General features: G+C 34.4%; 1 protein-coding gene across 1 annotated transcript in view; it reads right to left on the reverse strand.

The window, feature by feature from the left end:
* Positions 1–8,698: 8,698 nt before the first annotated feature.
* The window catches only part of LOC111056609, a 121,429-nt gene continuing 113,995 nt past the window's right edge, over positions 8,699–16,132 (reverse strand). The window contains exon 5 of the mRNA XM_039424751.1: positions 8,699–9,907. Coding sequence (XP_039280685.1) covers positions 9,860–9,907 — 48 coding nt within the window. The 3' untranslated portion in view covers positions 8,699–9,859. The remainder of the gene's footprint in view (positions 9,908–16,132) is intronic.

Genomic DNA, 16,132 nt, shown 5'->3' on the forward strand with positions numbered 1-16,132 from the left:
AGTGACTTTATTATTTTACAAAGGTGACTTTCTAGTAGTATTTTAAGCTTAGGTGATGATGATGAGATGAATGATAATACAATGAAGGTAGAGTTATGAATGAATAAAAATTATAGGTTATGCTATCCACTTGAATTGAATTGAGTCCACTTTTCAGTCCAGAAATAAATGAACTAGAATTTTTGAATTTGATTTGATTAAAAGCCGAATAGAATAGAATGATTACATTCAATAAACTCTCAGTACTTGAAAATATTGAGTTATTAAGAAAAAACTTGCACGGATCTTTCCTTGTTTGAAGATAAACTTATTTATTTCTGAATTTTATGTGAATTCTTACACTTCAATTGATGGAAGAGCTGGAACATATTTCCTCAAGTGAAGAAGTAAGCATCTTTATGAATTATAGTAATAAGCATAAAATAGCAATGTGAAAAGAGATATCAGAAGATCATTGGAGAGGTGGCAATAATACAATCAACTACAATTGACAATTTATCAATATTCTAAGTCGGAACAGGCGAATAATACGCCTAATCCTTGAAGGGAAGAAAAAGAAGAAGAAGAAGAAGGAGTATAAAAATAATATCGAGTGAAAATAGAAAGAAAAATAAAAATCTCAGTACCTACCCTTTTTGAATTATTTAATCACAACATGTTTCAACATTGATGCCATTTTCAAGCCAAAAAGAAAAAAATTAAAATTAAAGTCAAAAATTTTGACTTGAAAATGGCATTAATGTTGAAACATGTTGTGATAAAATAATTCAAAAAGGGTACTGAGATTTTTATTCTTCTTTCTATTTTCATTTTAGCCTAGTCCTATACAGGAAAGAGATAAATAATATCGCGTTATTTGGCTGGCTAATGATAATAATCATTAATCAGAGGAAGGAGTAATGAGCATCGTATTATCTTGATCATATTTTACTTGATTAGCATTCCGCTAACCCTGAATTAAGATATCGTTTGTTGTATTTGATTGTCATGTCTAATGAAAAGTTACGATAGTAAAATTGATCTTATAGTCTTTAAAAAATTGTCATTTTATCTCTTGACTTCAAGTAAATTCTTGGTGTTGACATTATCTATCAATTACGATACCTATCATCTATATACCTCATCCTACCCTCATGCCTCATTGGAAAAGAACAGTTTCTACAGCCAAAACGAGTGATTGGCTCAATCTACATGCCTCCAGCATTTTCGACTTGATGAAAATAAATCTTACTTCAGGTAATCAGGAAGAGTATTCAAGACCAAAATCAAAATGTTTTAACTTTTTACCAATTTTTTCTAATCTTTGGCCGAACACACATACTGTAATTTCCACTTATCTCACAAAAGGGAGAAATATTCTGTTTATCATTATTGAAGATAACGGTTATAAATCAGATAATAAGATAACAAGACAAATCTTGAACATGATATCACCTCAGAGGGGAAGATTCTCTATAAGATATAGTGTTTTATATAAATGTAGAGTTATGATATAGGCTAGTGTGTAGGAATCCACTTAGATGGATGATGTATTCCTATGGGAGATCTGGTGTCATACAACCTATGCCAGTGTCTCGGTGAGATTCCCTTCGAAAAGCTAGTATTGGTTGAGTAGGAAACATATATAGTAGAACGCTGATGGTTTGAAGTGAATTTCACTATATGGATATGGTTCCCAGCTTGTAAATCGGGTGAATGTAGCTACTGATATCCTCAGAAGTTCCTGTATTACACCTCTGATCGATCATGGTAAGAGGGCTCAATGTAAAAGATATTATTTCACTTTCACCATTTCATGTGATCCAGAAAGAGACCACCATATTAGATGAATGCACTAGTGAAGCTCATAGCCTGGGGTGGAATGGTTTGTGACACTTTAAAAATAAGGAGTTTCGAAGAATGGATTTGATCTATTCAGTCAAATCGACTATATGATCGATCATAGTCGATCGACATTCATGTGAACAGTCGAAGTTACAACTGTAAGTTGATAAAGTGAATGGATCATGTGATTCACAGCCGCTAATTCCTAGGTTTTTAAATACTAAGATAATCAATGATAGTCGATGTGCCGGTTGCACAAAAGCCGGTTGAATTTTGATCGTGATTAATTCCACGAGAACCAATCAGAGAAGACGTCTTATCAAGAAGGCCTTCTCTGGTTGGTTCTCGTGAAATTATTCATGGTTAAAATTTAACCGGCTTTCGTGCAACCGGGTCAAGGAGTTTCAAAGAATGGATAAAAATCTGGTGTGGCGCACTCACACAACTTTCCTTGCCCTTATGAAAATTTATCACCTGACGCTGGTGTTCCCGCGCATCTCAAGTCTACTATTCAAAGATCTGAGCCAGCTGGTGACAGGACAATAACGCTGGTTACACACGAGATCTTCTATCTCTTCATAGTGAATGATTTAATAGAATCAACAGTTGCCAACAGTTTGCAATTGAATAATAACATTTTCTCAAATTTCAAGTTTATTTTCAATTTTAGGTGAACATGTTACTGGACATTAATTGAAGAGATTCTCATGCTCAATCTTTTCACTCGAAATTTTTCGTTTAAATTATATCTGAGACCTGATAATTGGGAATCTAAACTCAAACTTTGCATAGATGAGGTGGAGCTCCTGAAATTTTTACAGATATGGGACTTGTGGCAGTTGATATAGCTTATCAATGACTATTTTAGGTTATGAATTTAATCAAAATCGTTGGAGCCATTTTCGAGAAAATTGCGAAAAACCCTGTTTTCGACAACATTTTCGCCATTATAGCCGCCATCTTGAATTGCATTTGATCGAAATTGTTCGATATAGGTGTCCTTATAATAAATAATCAATAAATATATCAATCAATAGATATATCAATATTAATAATCAATAAATAATTAATTTATAGTAAATATCAATAGTAATTATCAATAAATATCTATCTATCTATCTATCTATCTATCTTATAGTGTAAGGACCTCGAATTCCAAATTTCAAGTCATTCCGTTGATTGGGAGATGAGATATCGTGAACACAGACGCACACACACACACTCGTACACACACACACACACACACACACACACACACACACACACAACACACACACACACACACACACACACACACACACACACACCACACACACACACACACACACACACACACACACCACACACACACACACACACACACACACACACCACACACACACACACACACACACACTCACACACACACACACACACACACACACACACACACACACACACACACACACACACACACACACACACACACACACACACACACACACGAAGGTGACAAGACAATAACACTGGAGACACACGAAGTCTGCTATCTCTTCATAGTGGATGATTCAATAGAATCAACAGTTGCCAACAGTTTGCAATTGAAATAATGACATTTTCTCGAATTTCGAGCTTATTTTAAATTTCAGGTGAAAATGTCACTGGAAATTAATTGTAGAGATTTTCATGCTCAATCTTTCTCACTTGGAATTTTCTGTTTAAATTGTATCTGAAGCCTGATAATTGAGAATCTGAAATCAAACTTTGCCTACATGGGGCGTAGCTCCTGGAATTTATACAGATATGAGACTTGTGGCACTTGTGGCAGTTGATAGAACTTATCAAAGACTATTCAAGGTATAAATTTGATCAAAATCGTTGGGGCCGTTTTTTGAGAAAATCGCGAAAAACCCTGTTTTGGACAACATTTTCGCCATTTTAACCGCCATCTTTAATTGAATTTGATCGAAATTGTTCGTGTCAGATCCTTATAGGAGTAGGACCTTAAGTTTTAAATTTCACACACACACACACACATACACACACACACACACACACACACACACACACACACTCACACACACACACACACACACACACACACACACACACACACACACACACACACACACACACACACACACACACACACACACAGACCAATACCCAAAAACCAGTTTTTTGGACTCAGGGGACCTTGAAGCATATCGAAATTTTGAAATTGGGGTACCTTAATTTTTTACGGAAAGCCATATTTTCCTTACCTATGGTAATAGGGCAAGAAAATTTAAAATGAATATAAGTATATTATTTCATTTTATCAGAAAGAAATGATCAATCTGTGATTAATCCCCTTTTCAACTTCAATCGGGATAGAGTGGGCGGTGCTTGGATCTATGAAAATGAACTTAGTTATCGCCTCCTGAATTGGAAGCGTAGGATAAGAGAATAGAAAGCAAGCGGCTGTGACAGCAATCGCAGTCAAGGCTTATAAGGATTCAAGTGAGATTATCAGGTTAGTTTAACGTTGAGAATGATCTTATCTGGGCACAAGTCAGATATGGTTGAGATATAACAGGCTTGTTTCTAGTTAATTTCAGCTGAAGCCTGTATTTATAGTAGAATTCTATCCCTGATGATTCAAGTTCAGTTGATAGAGAGGACTGAAAGTCCTAACTCCGCGCCAATAAAGAATGTCTTCGTTCCATTCCGTTAAACGGAATAATTAATTGATTTGAGGAAAGAGAATCTAGAAAAAAGAAAAGTTGAACTTTATTACTGTATATCACATTCGAGATAAATGCCGTGAAAACAGCTTTAAGCTAAAAGGGTAGAATTTGTTATGAAATATTATTCTATCATAGCAATCCTTCTTTCAAGAAGAATTCACCAATCTATGATTGAATCCCATTTCCACTTCAACTGGAAATTATAGCCCCAAAATATGACTGATCAAATTGAAGTATCAATCCGTTGTATGAATTCAATGAATCTACAAATGATGACGAAATTGAACGAATAACATCCTCGTGTTTTATACTGCAGTCAAAAAAATCCCAAAGACACCCTGGAATGGAATTCATAGTATAGAAATTATAACAATGAGAATGATGAAAAATGATAAATAAATATTTACTATTTTGGCCATAAAAATGTGAAATATTTTCCCCGTGCTAGGTTTTGAAACATCTAAATTTAAAAATCTTTATTGAGAAAATAATTAAGGACTGAAAATTATGTGAAGTGAAAAACTACAAGACTTCGACCTATTTTGGACTATGTTTAACCTTACATAAATAATTTGGGAGAGGAATAGCACAAGGTTACTTTATTTTTTCTCTTTCTATCATTTTAATAATAATAATATTTATTCGACCAATCACCATACATTGTACAAAATATTTCAGAAAAAAAAACACTCTCAACTGGTGTAGCAAACACCGTCGCATGCACAATACATTGTATATCAAAGTCTAAATGAAACCCCCTAGGTAATCCTGTGTGGGGCCCTTCTTCATACTTCTATTCACAATAGAAAAAAAATGAAATGAAATAAGTAAAAAAACAAATGAAAATATAGTCATACTTGGATATTACACATAAATTTAAAAACTGTAAAATTTTGAAAAAAAAATTACTAGAGAAAAAGTATTGAACATAAAAAATATAAAATCATAAAGCAATTAAACAGGATTTTGTGCGGGCAGCACATTCTTAGTAATCATTAGTATTATTCAGTTAACAGAAAAAGCAATGTAAATTAAAGGTGCTATGACACAATAATTACACAAATTACATATGGAATTCACATTTTCAAGCATATGATAACAATTGATACAAACATGTAAATATCGACCTTAGATTATGGAATACTCTTATAGAAATAATTGAATATCATCAATTTCAGCAATGATTTTTTTCAATCTGGATGATGTACTTACTGTATGATCCAATCAATCAATAAAGAATAATCCATGATAAATAATAACAATGAGAATATGAGAGTATGTCAAGAATTCAAGCATTTTTGTGCCCATCAAAATACTCAAATTGAACAAGAATAATTCCGGAACTCAGGAGGGAACAATTCGGAAAATCGAGAAATTCATTGGAACGAATTGAAGATTCAACTGCAAGTGTCAAGGAAAACTCTGCAGGGAAACTAACACAAGTACTGCAATAATATACCGAGCATCCACGCTTATGAAAAATGTCAACACTTTGCACGTTTTTACAATTATTGTGCACTTCTTCTGTTGAAAGTTCTTCAACCCCGTGGCATAGTTATATGTCAGGAATGCTCAGTTGTTAAAAAATACAGTTATATCATTGCTTGGAGACCGACGGCCCTAATATAAGCACGCGCTCATTATAGTCTCTCAACTTAGCACTCCCTAAACACCTGTTACCATTCCACAGACTTCTTCCTAACAGTTCTGTTACTGCTTTCCTTCTCTATTCATCATTGCCTCTTCTTTTTCCACCATATTCAGCTATTCACTTCCGCCTTACGCCAACATTAAACGCACACTTCACTTTTTCCTTTTCTGGAAAACTTTTATGAAGTGAAAATTGTGCGTCTCTTGGCAATAAATATTCACAATTTATAGTTAAGGAGTGAATCGGTGCTAATGTTGTTGGAGAAAAGTTTGAAAAACTTTTACTTTGTGGGAAGAAATTTTTAATTTGTGTCTCATCAACAGATTGGAGATATCCTCTCAATGATGGAAAATTGAAAAACTTTTACTTTGTGAGAAGAAATTTTTAATTTGTGTCTCATCAACAGATTGGAGATATCCTCTCAATGATGGAAAATTGAAAAACTTTTACTTTGTGAGAAGAAATTTTTAATTTGTGTCTCATCAACAGATTGGAGATATCCTCTCAATGATGAAAAAATCGGGTGTGGCGCACTCACACAACTTTCCTTGCCGTTATGAAAATTGATCACCTGACGCTAGTGTTCCCGCGCATCTCAAGTCTACTATTCAAAGATTTGAGCCAGCTGGTGACAGGGCATAACGCTGGAGACACACATGAGGTCTGCTATCTCTTCATAGTGAATGATTTAATAGAATCAACAATAATTTGCAATTGAATAATCACATTTTCTCGAATTTAAAGCTTATTTCCAATTTTAGGTGAAAATGTTACTGAACATTAATTGTAGAAATTTTCATGCTCAATCTACTCCACTTGATTTTTTTCGTTCCAATTGTATCTGAAGCCTGATAATTGGGAATCTATCTGCATTGATGGGGCGAAGCTCCTGAATTTTTTACAGATATGGGACTTGTGGCAGTTGATAGAGCTTATTGATGACTATTTTAGGTATGAATTTGATCAAAATCGTTGGAGCCGTTTCCGAGAAAATCACGAAAAACCCTGTTTTTGACAACATTCTCGCCATTTTAGCCGCCATCTTGAATTGCATTTGATCGAAATTGTTCGTGTCGGATCCTTATAGTGTAAGGACCTTAAGTTCCAAATTTCAAGTCAATCCGTTAATTGGGAGATGGGAGATATCGTGTACACAGACGCACATACACTCATACACACACACACACACACCACACACACACACACACACACACACACACACACACACACACACACACCACATACAGACCAATACCCAAAAATCATGTTTTTGGACTCAGGGGACCTTGAAACGTATAGGAAACATGAAATTAGGGTACCTTGAATTTTTTTGGAAAGCAATACTTTCCTTACCTTTGGTAATAAGGCAAGGAAAGTAAAAATGTTGCCATAGTTGTAATTTTAAGCTGCATACACATATTCGCGCTTCCAACCAGCACCGAGCACGCTCCTCCCTCGTACCGCCCTCGTACCACCATCGAACCACAGTCGCACCTCCCACGCACCCATCATGAACGTTATGGAAGATGTTAGATCTTCTCGCGTTCCCCGGTCGAACTACTGTTGCTCCCCGGTCGATCATCAATCGCTCTGCTGGAGTGACGTTCGGTTGCGGAGCAGAGCGAAAGTCTGTACCTTTAAATTATATGTGTATGCCTTACTCCAGATACTGTTGCTGGTGACATGTTATGATATCTATCCATGATGAAAACACTGGGATTGTGTCAAAAATCACTCATTCATTGTAAAATAACAAACATGTTCCGAGACCAATGGTGTGTGAATTTTTCACTCTGAAGATGACACCATTTGTGTTGAAACATGTTTGTTATTTCACATAAAATAAGTGATGTTTTTGACAACATCCCAGTGTTTTCAATCCGATATGTGTATGTAATAATGAATGTGAAACTGTTGAAATATTATATCAAGTTACAAGATAAAAAAAACTTTCCAATGATTTGTCACCAATAATTCAAGAAATGAGTTGAATGGGTAGGTCATGTGCCTGATGTTAAGATGTTGGAGGAAATGCTACGACAGTTGTATTTCATTTCAAATGATATGTGTAGGTAGTAATAAATGTAAAACTGTTGAAATATTCCAATTATATCAAGTTACAAGATAAAAACATGAAAAAATTAAAATTTTCAATGATTTATCAACAATATAATTCATTTAAAATCAAACTATCTAATTCGAAGGAATGAGTAGAATGTTTACGTAATGTGACTGATGTTGAGATTTGAATGAAACATGCAATTAAATGAAATCTCAATGATTAAAACAACATTGAATTCATGAATTAAAAGATTCGACTTTCCAAGAATAATAATAATAATATCGAGTGACCTGGCTGGCTCAGGTCTGGTGTCAGAGTTTTCAGGTCGCAACTGATCAATTTCAGGGCCTCTGACATGACCTAACGACTGCTTTTTAGGCAGCCGGGACCGACGGCTTAACGTGTCCATCCGAAACACGGTTGACTTTCCAAGAAGAAACACACGGTCAATTCATTGATTTAAAAAAGCATTTGGTTGATGAATTGGGCAAAATAAAAGATCAATGGGACTTCATTCTCAATGTATTTAACCAAAATAGTAAGAATGAACAGTTTGAATTCTCGCTTCCACTTCTTATTAGAAAATTCACAAGGTAGCCTTGGAAGGTAAGAAAAAACAATTAATAAAATGCAAGACTTTATAATTAAATTATAGATGGAAACTTTCTTTAATTTGAATTCCTATGATATTGGAAATTATTATAGCGTGATCAATAAAAAGAAGTATCTAGAATACATACAATGAAAACCTTGTCGAGATTTCATGGATTTACACTAATGAGAGCTTCAAATGTTAGGAAAACAATTTCAGTACAGTAGTACAATTCCCATAGCATAATCCAATCAAATATAATAATATTTTTAACATACTCTTGATAACACAAATAATTCAAAATTTAAGATATTGAATCAATCCAAGTTCACGTACAAAGTTATCAAATTTATATTGAGATAATACAATAATATAAATCAAATGGTTTTAAAGAGTATCTCTAAAACTCGAAAAAGTTACTTAAAAATAAAGAGATCCATCCAAGTATTACAAGTCCATAGATATTTACTGTCAGCAAGATGTTTTATAATACGAGACCTTCACTAACACTATGATAATAATAGCTAACAACAATAATTCTTGAAAAATATTTCCGTACAAGTAATTTCTAAAACAGTAAAGTACTACTTAGCGCCAGTTACACAAAAGCCGGTTGAATTTTTAATCGTGATTAATTCTACAAGAACCAATTGGAGAAACCGTCTTATCACGAAGGCCTTCTCTGAAAGGCTCTCGTGAAATGAATCAAGGTTAAATTTCAACCGGCTTTTGTGCAACCGGGCCTTGTCAATCTAATAGAATATTAATTACTGAATAGTAATTACAGTACATTACGATTACATGTTACTGAAAAAGTTTAAAGCTTGTTGAGTTTCTTTATTTCACGATTCCTTTGATCCAACTAAACAATTTTGTAAGCTGTATTGGTTTAATATGCTTGTTGAGAAGCTTATACAAAAATATATTTATCTAGAAAAAAATGAATGAAAAAAAATTCAGAGCTCTGAATTTTAAATATAACAACTTGTTGCAATTTTTATTTCGATGGTTGCAACTGGACTTCATGGGTGTATTATCTGCTCTGCCAATCGATACAGCTCATCAACGCTCTGTAACAAAAAATTTTTTGTTGAATTATTATGGAATATTAGTTAAATAGTTTGTAAATTTAATTGGAATAAGTTATCAACTTATGTACTAAAAGCTTATACATTGATAAAACTATTGAATAAGAAGACTTGTTTTGAATGAAGAAATTAATATTGGGGCACCAAGCTTTGCTTATTGTTATTCATTTATTGATAAACAGAACTAAATTCTTTGAAATGATTGGGGAAGGACTAACAGGCACAGCCCAAAACTGTTTCTTCCCCGAATTTTGTTTTATACACTATAAATATTCCAAAAAGTAGGTTATGTTCCATACACTTGAATTCAGGTGAAAATTTTCAGTCCAAATATTTGAAAACATAAAAGTTCTAATTTAGATTGTTTACATACCAAATTGAATAACAAAATAACACTCACTAATCACTTGGAACTGTAAAATATTGATTTACTTTGAATATTATGATAATTATATACCATCTCATGTCAACAAATCAGATTACTGTATTTTGATCGAATCAATAATCGAAATTCCTAGATTTCTCGAGAGATACGGTAAGCTAATTGATTACACAGCTCATCTCCCACACAGGCAAACGCATCTTCTGTTATCGACAGACAACGAAATCATCATCTGTTTTTCCAAGGATGAATATTATCATTTTTATGTCTTTTAGCGAGTTTTTCCATGGATAAGACCTAGTGCAATAGAATTTTGATATCATAATAATTCTACTATATTCCAAATTTCGTGAAAATCGTTAGAGCCGTTTTCGAGATCCGTTGACAGACAGACAGACAGACAGACAAAAGATATTTATTTCAAAAAAATGCACTTTACATACAAAGTAATAATCTTATGTACTCATTATCAATATAAAACAACAACAAAGAATAAAATCAACCTCATGAATACAGTAAGCCAAGTAAATCTTTAGAAAATGGTCTGCATGGGCAAAAAATGCCTGTGCGCAAACCAGAGTTGCATATTATAAGTTTGTTAGAATGAAAGGAAACACCAATTTTGCCGCATTCAGAATCCTATTTAATATTATTACGTACAGAGGATTATTGGATAGCTCAAAAAAATAATAAAAAGGTTAATTATTGTAATGATGCATACAGATTCCAAGAACAGTAGTCAGGTTGTCACTACCAGCGAATTTATCAATTAAGGTAGGTATAATTTGTTGTGATGATGTTTTCTGAATTGTCCACTCCCAGCTGTATTAAAAATTTCTTCAATTTCAATTTGAATAAGGATTTTGAGACGTCCTGAAATACTATGTGGTGTGGGAAGTGACGAGCCAAGTTACGGTACAGAACATGTGAAATATAGAAGGAATTTGTTTGTGTAAGGGATCTCTGGAGGGGTATAGCTGTAATACCAGTGTTAATAGCATACCGCGTTTGATGCATATGTGTAATGGGCCCAAGAATGTTCATGTTGGAGAATAAATGTATTAAAATGTTTTTAATGAAGAGCTGTCTTACAGTCAGGACCTCACTCTCCTCAAAGAGAATGTTAGTTGAGAAACGAGGATTTTTTTTAGAGCTACTTTCAAAATGGCTTTCTGGACAATAAAGAGTGGCTGAAGTACCGTCTTGCAAGCACCACCCCATGCAACTATACCAAACTCCAAAAGGGACTGGACATATGCAAAGTATGCCATTCTAATCTCTCTCTTATCCAGTACATCGCTCATCATTCTAAATGCATTTATATATTTTCTAAGTCTTTTTTTATGTATTCAATGTGAGCAGACCACCTCATCCTATGGTCGAAAAAAACGCCCAAATACTTGTAGGAAGTGACCATTTCAATACAAGAACACCCACATGTAACACTGAGAAAATCCCCACAGCAGTGAACTTTCAAACTTGATAAATTGTAATCGGTCGTTGGTCTCAATGATATTGGCATAAATTTCGTTTTTGTGGTGTTCATTGTCAATGTATTGTGATCAAGCCATGTTTTTATGTGAAAAAGGTCATTTTGAGCATTTTCCTTAACTTCAACCCAGCTTGGCCCTTTCAAAAATATCAATGCTCATCTCTTCAAAGGTCAACTTATTATCGCCACAGGGTCTCAAAAAATGAGAAATGATCTGCAGTGCTATGATATTGCAATTATTTGATAAAAAGTCACTTACTTACTCCAAGCATTCATTCGAAACATTCGTCGAATATTTCAGATAAGTTTCAAGTCATTTCCTACGTGCACTGATCTCTTCGAAAATGTCAGATGAATTTCATGTTCTTTGTACTGTTAGGCTAGCTACACAAACATAGATCATGTTCGTACGATATTTTCCCGCCCTTATGAATTCTATCAGATTGAACTTGACAAACATCATCTGTTTGAAATCATCTGTTTAATCTGATATAATTTATAAGCATGGCAAAATACTGTACGAACAAAAATCGATGTGTGTGTGCAAGGCTTTACACTAACTACACAAACATCGATTCTTGTTCGTACAATATTTTGCCGTCCTTATAAATCCTATTAGATTGAACAGATTATGTTTGCCAAGTTCCGTTTAATCTGATATTATTCATAAGAGCGGGAAAATATCGTACGAAGAAAAATCTATGTGTGTGATTGTGTGCAGGGCTTCAGGGGTCAGGGTACGAACAGAACAGACAGGTCTATACGAAAATGTCAGCTCAATAACGTTCTTCTATATCTGAATCAATGACTCCAAATGTCCTTATCATAGTTTATCAGGTTGTTTAGTGGCATCGATTTTCACCGTGATTTACTCGTTCAGTTCGAACCTTCACCCTAGACATGCGTCATTCGGCAAACACCGAGCGTACTCGCCAGATCACGAGTAGTGTAGTAGATGTTTGGTATTCGGCAAGCAGCGAACATTCCTGCTCGTTGTTTTCCGTTCAGTGTCGGTCTTTTGCATACATCAAAGTGGACAAATGTTCGGTAAAAGGCGAACTTTCTCTCACCTAAAAGCCAGCTCCAGACAAGTGTCATTCGGCGAACTCCGAGCATACTCTCCAAATCATGAGTGGTGTAGATGGATGTTTGTCTATTCGACAAGCAGCGAACATTCGTGCCGTTGTTTCCCATTCAATGTCGGTCTTATGCACACATCAAAGTGTACGAATGTTCGGCAAAAGGCGAACTTTCCTTCATCCACACATTCGGCTTGTGCTTGTATAATTTTGTTGTTTGTTTTCAGATTTGGATTTACATTGAGGTAAAGCTAATTTGTAGATAAAATTTTCCTTTTTATTACATTCATACATAATCGTTGAGTTATTATTATCAATCACTTTTAATATTATGAAGAAGCTCATTTAATGAATTCAAATCTTGCTCGGCATACCACGCATGTGTGTAGATGTCTGCTCGTTAATCGGCAAATAGCAAAACGATCTGGATTTGGATCTACATATTGTAGATACGATTTTTATACTATTACAGTCTGTACATATCCGTTAAGTTATTAAAAACAATTACTTTCAATATTATAAATAAGTTCATTTAATAAATTCAAATCTTGCTAGGCAATCCACGCATGTGTGTAGATGTGTAGATGTTCGCCCAACTCCGAACATTCGGTGCTTGCCGAACGACACATGTCTGAAGCCATGTCAATAATGTGAAAATTTATGATTTTTTACATAAAAAACCAATGAATTTTATTCACAAGTCGAAATTCCTTATCATTGTATGAGATTTGAAATTATGTTCCGATGTTGGCATAGAAACCTGCTTCTAAAGTGATAGAAAATCGCTTGAAATGTAGGATAGAGAAGCAGGTGGCCTGAAACTGTCAAAGTAATGACAAAGTTGTGCAGGCGTCATTAGAGTTCTAAGAGCATCGATAAGAAGACTTGCTGTCAGCTTGTATCCACTTGCCACCTGTTAAAGTCTTGGCATACTGAGATATTAAAGCTCTCACATAGAAGCTTGATATGCTCATGGTACATAGTATGCTCATATCCCACTGAAAATGATTGGGAACTCAATAATTGAAATTATTCTATTATAAATGCTTGAAAAATCATAATAATTTTCGCGAAAAGACATGACAGAAATATTTAAATGAACAAGGAAAGTTCAATCACTATTGAAGTTTTGTTGTGAGGTCTAATCTGTATTGATCAGTGAGAAAGATATCAGTTGTAAATAACTATTTTAATATACAAAACAAATATATAATGCCCAGTTGCAAAAAGTCTGTTAAATTCTAACGGTGATAAAGGTTATTAAATGACGGTTAACTGCCACGACTGCCAACGAGAGAAACATAAGGCGTATCCAATTAAAGTGCGAGATAAATTACTTTTAACACGGCTCTTTCTCGAAGACGGATAGGTCCGATGTTCTATCCTCCACTAATCACTCCCACTACCTAGCAGCATTCTCCTTCTTTTGTGTCTGAGTGAGAGAGCTTTGTAAAGAGACGCGGCAACACTCCCCTCCATCTATTGCTGGCAATGTTCCAAATAGTGTACTGGTCAGCAGGTATATTGGTTTGTGTATGTTACAGAGATGTTTTCATCACAAGAACATGAAGCAAAATGACACGGCGCATCTAATTGTGCGCAGGATGTCCGTCTCTGTCTATGCTACAGACTGTGGAGGGAGAAATAGGTTTCTCCTCTTCTTGTTAAAAGTAATTTATCTCGCACTTTAGCATTTAATCATAGTTGAAATGTAACAGAGTCTTGTGCAAACGGGCTTGATTAGTGTATATGATGCTATTCTGAATGTACTAAAAGTGTTTTTTGATCCAATATAACAGTTTGAACCTGGTGGATTCGAAATTACTTTATTTTTCGAAGTAAATAGTAACAATTAATTTCTATTTCACATAATCATAGTTAAAATTTGGCAGAGTCTTGTGCACCGGGTCTGATTAGAGTATACGATGGTATTCTGAATGTATTTGAAGTGTTGTTTTGATTAAATATAACAGTTTGAACCTGGTGAATTCGAAATTACTTCAATTTTTCGGAGTGAATAGTAACAATTAGAAGTTTTTTGTGTTCAGACAGACATAAACCTACAATGGTTTTGTCCTTAGAATTTTAGGGGAACCTAGTCAGCAGAAAAAGGCTTCGGATCTCTCTACTGTGGACAAATAAATGGGAAAATCCGTGAAGAGCTACAAAAATGATCTAGAGTTTAAGAAAATAATTGCTCCCCAGTCAGCAGTAAGGCTTGATTCAAGGCTTGAATTAGAAGCAGCCTTCACTTGTCAATCAAGGCTGAAGTTGAATCCAGCTGGAAACGATGTTGCTTGACATTCAACTCGAAGTCCCCTTGAATTTCCATACTAGAATCGAAAGCAGCATACCCTTGTTTTTCAAGGCTAACAAACTTGGTTGGAATCGAAATTTAATATGGCATGCTATGTATTCGTTCGAATTTAGCTTTTATTGCATGGGTCAAACAAGTCTTGACTTTGCCTTGAATTTCCCTTGTCAGTCAAAGCTAACAGTCTTGATTAGAATCGATCTTGAATATGGCTCGAAAGGTATTCGTTCGATTTCAGCTTTTATTGCATGAGTCAAACAAGTCTTGACTCTGCCTTGAATAACCCTTGTCAGTTAAAGCAATACCTACTATTACTTCAGGCCCCACAACTAATTAATGACGTCATAACATGTAGATTGATTCTTCCTAGATCGTAGTAGTTTCTACTAGCTTATCAATGTAACTTTTGTTACTGTATGAATTTTTATTGGATGGAATACTATCTAAATTTCAAATTAAAGACACTTGTATTTTAATAAATAGAAATTTTATTGAAATAAAAACACTATTCCACAAATGCAATAATTTATCCATATTTTCAGATTGATAGACATAGGCCTACTCAATTCAGTGATAGAGCTATTGATAAATTCATCTCAACCAAAAATACTTAATAATAGCCTGTATCAGAGTCGAAGGAGAGGTAAATCAAAGATAAACCAAATTTCCTAACTCTTTTTTTAGGAAAGAGGCTCCCACAAACTTGATCACAATTGATCTGTAGTACAAAGAAACCCATCAGGAGATGTTTTTCAGTTAGGTAAAACCTTCAATATTTTGATGTTATGGGCAGTTCCAACACTTTGCATTTACTTTTTAATTTATTAATTCAAAAGTTCTTTCACACACTTTATTCACACTGTTCTTCCACTCTCTAATTATACTGTTATTTCACATTTTATTTACACTGTTCTTCCACACTTTAATTAAATTTTCCACT

Source organism: Nilaparvata lugens, chromosome 3, assembly GCF_014356525.2.
Source record: "Nilaparvata lugens isolate BPH chromosome 3, ASM1435652v1, whole genome shotgun sequence".
Lineage (NCBI taxonomy): Eukaryota > Metazoa > Arthropoda > Insecta > Hemiptera > Delphacidae > Nilaparvata > Nilaparvata lugens.